The 2500-nt window shown below is 44.6% G+C and overlaps 1 protein-coding gene across 1 annotated transcript in view; it reads left to right on the top strand.

Moving 5' to 3' along the window:
• LOC134464271 (inactive dipeptidyl peptidase 10-like) overlaps positions 1-2500 on the top strand; it is a 113881-nt gene that overhangs the window by 3839 nt on the left and 107542 nt on the right. Inside the window, exon 3 of the mRNA XM_063217740.1 lies at positions 1844-1939. Within this exon, the coding sequence (XP_063073810.1) occupies positions 1844-1939 (96 nt within the window). The remainder of the gene's footprint in view (positions 1-1843; positions 1940-2500) is intronic.

Genomic DNA, 2500 nt, shown 5'->3' with positions numbered 1-2500 from the left:
CCCAATTGAGTCAGCCAGCTTGTTGACCAAGCTCTACCTATGAAAGTGAAGTGAAAGCCCATTGGAAACTCCAACTCCCATTGACATTGTGACACAGCACTCCACAGCACACTGCACACAACGAAATTGCATTTATGCCTCACCTGTGCAAGGGGGCTGCCCTCAGTGGCGGCCCCATGGGGAGCAGTGCGGTGGGACAGTACCATGCTCAGGGTACCTCAGTCATGGAGGAGAATGGGGGAGAGCACTGGTTGATTACTCCCCCCACCAACCTGGCGGGTCGGGAGTCGAACCGGCAACCTCTGGGATGCAAGTCTGACGCCCTAACCGCTCACCCATGACTGCCCAATGATACCTATGACACAATCAGTGTCTACAGTGTATCACACACAGCAGACGATTTTATTCAACTTAGCAGTGTATAGATTTGTGTATGCTCATGGTATAGCCTCCGGATCAACAAGGTTTACAGGCCTTCAGCTTCAATTTGACCTCACCCTTTGATGAGGTTGCAGGAAACCGCTTTTACGTAGGCGGTACAAACCTTTCAATATTGTAGTAGGATTAGGTGACTTGTTCAATGTCACATAAACAATGAATAGGGAGAGAGAGAGAGAAAGAGAAAAAGAGAGAGAGAGAGAGACAGAGACAGAGACAGAGACAGAGACAGAGACAGAGAGGAAAATTACATAAATAAAGAGGATTGACGAGTACCTTCCACCTCTTCAGCAAATGCCTGCTGATGAATGAGAGTAATGATTGAGACACCATGCGTACATTGAGACACTAGGTACTCATACAGCCAGGCAGACAGTCCTCTCTCTGCTGTAGATGTAATTCAGTGAAAAGAAAAAATCAATGAGGGCAACCACCACAGACACACGCACACATTCATGCACTCGAACGCACGCACGCATGCAGGCATTCATGCACGCACTCATGCACGCACTCAGGCACGCACGCACGCACGCACGCACGCACGCACGCACGCACGCACACTGGTGTAGTCTACGTAGAATGCAGGTATACGCAGTATACCCACCTGAAAATGTCAGGGATTTCAGTATGCCCACCTAAAGCTGATTGATTCAGTATTTAGAATAGCACAGTATACCCTCCACAAAAATGCTCAAATATACAGCATACCCACTTAAATAAAGTAGACTTACACCACTGTGCACACATGGACGCACGCATGCTCGCACAGGAGAGAGAAGTGCATTGTTCATGTGGAAAAAAACTGTTGGTGAACTATCCCCTCAAAATGTTCTCTCCTCAAGATTCTAATACTGAAATATGCACTTTCACTGATGAAAAGAAGAAAGACGTAGGCTATTGAAAATTTGGTTAAGATGTTTCGTTTATGCACACTCCATTGGGTTAATGTATGAAAGAATGTTCAGACTGGAAGACAGTTGTACAGGGGTATCTTTCTGAAGGACACATACGCACACATTTAACCTTTGGTCAAAAATGCCCAAAAAACTTCCCATTCACAGAGATTCATAGACAAACAAAAGAGAAGAAGGTTCCAATGCCTATGAGGTCGATGTAGAGTGCCTGAAAGAGCAAAAGTGGATTTAAGAAAAAGATTCCAAGGCACACTGCTGGTGAAGTTTAAAAAAAGCCTCGAATTAAACTGGCTGACGCGTTGCGACTACTGTCTTCTTCAGAGCCTGTATGCCTTGGAATCTTAGGCAGACCTTATCAACAGTCACAACTGGAGCTAAGTCTGACCATAATTTTAAGCAATGGAATTAAGCTTTAATCAGAATTAAAGTCGGTTCATTCTGAATGAAGTTTCTCGTGTAAACGTAGCAAATGTGTGTCTCTCATTCTACAGCAGACAACTCAGGAGGCAGCAACTCTAAGCTGACTGTGGAGGATCTGTTCAAACCAGAGTTCACCATCAACGACCCCGAGGCCAAGTGGATCAGCGGTGAGTCTCTCTCCACTGTTTACTAGGAGTGTAAATAATAATCGATTTATTCGATTTATTCGAATTGCATCGTATCGTGGGGAATTCTGAAGTATCGAAAGTAATCGAATCCCTGCTTTAAGAAATCGATACCATGTGATAAGGTAAGGTAAGGTAAGGTAAGGTAACTTTATTTGTACCCGAAGGTAGATTTGGTTGCAGGTAAAAGTTTCAAAAGCTTACACAAAAAGCTTACATTTTGTGGGCATCTGTGGGTTGTTTCCAAACATCATCTATTTACAGTGACAATAAAGCACTCTACTACTCTCTACTACTCTACTACACCCCGTCTGTTTACCCTTTATCCATCCATCCATCCATCCATTCTTTCATCCATCCATCGATCCATCCACTCATTCATCCATATGTCCATCCATTCATCCAGCCATCTATCCATCCACTCATTCATCCATATGTCCATCCATTCATCCAGCCACCCAACCCTCCATCCATCCATTCATCCACTCATCCATCCATCCATCCATCCATCCATCCATCCATCCATCCATCCATCCATCCATC

Source organism: Engraulis encrasicolus, chromosome 15 (assembly GCF_034702125.1).
Source record: "Engraulis encrasicolus isolate BLACKSEA-1 chromosome 15, IST_EnEncr_1.0, whole genome shotgun sequence".
NCBI lineage: Eukaryota > Metazoa > Chordata > Actinopteri > Clupeiformes > Engraulidae > Engraulis > Engraulis encrasicolus.
Note: the sequence above shows the minus strand (reverse complement) of the source record. Positions and strands in the feature narration are given on the sequence as shown.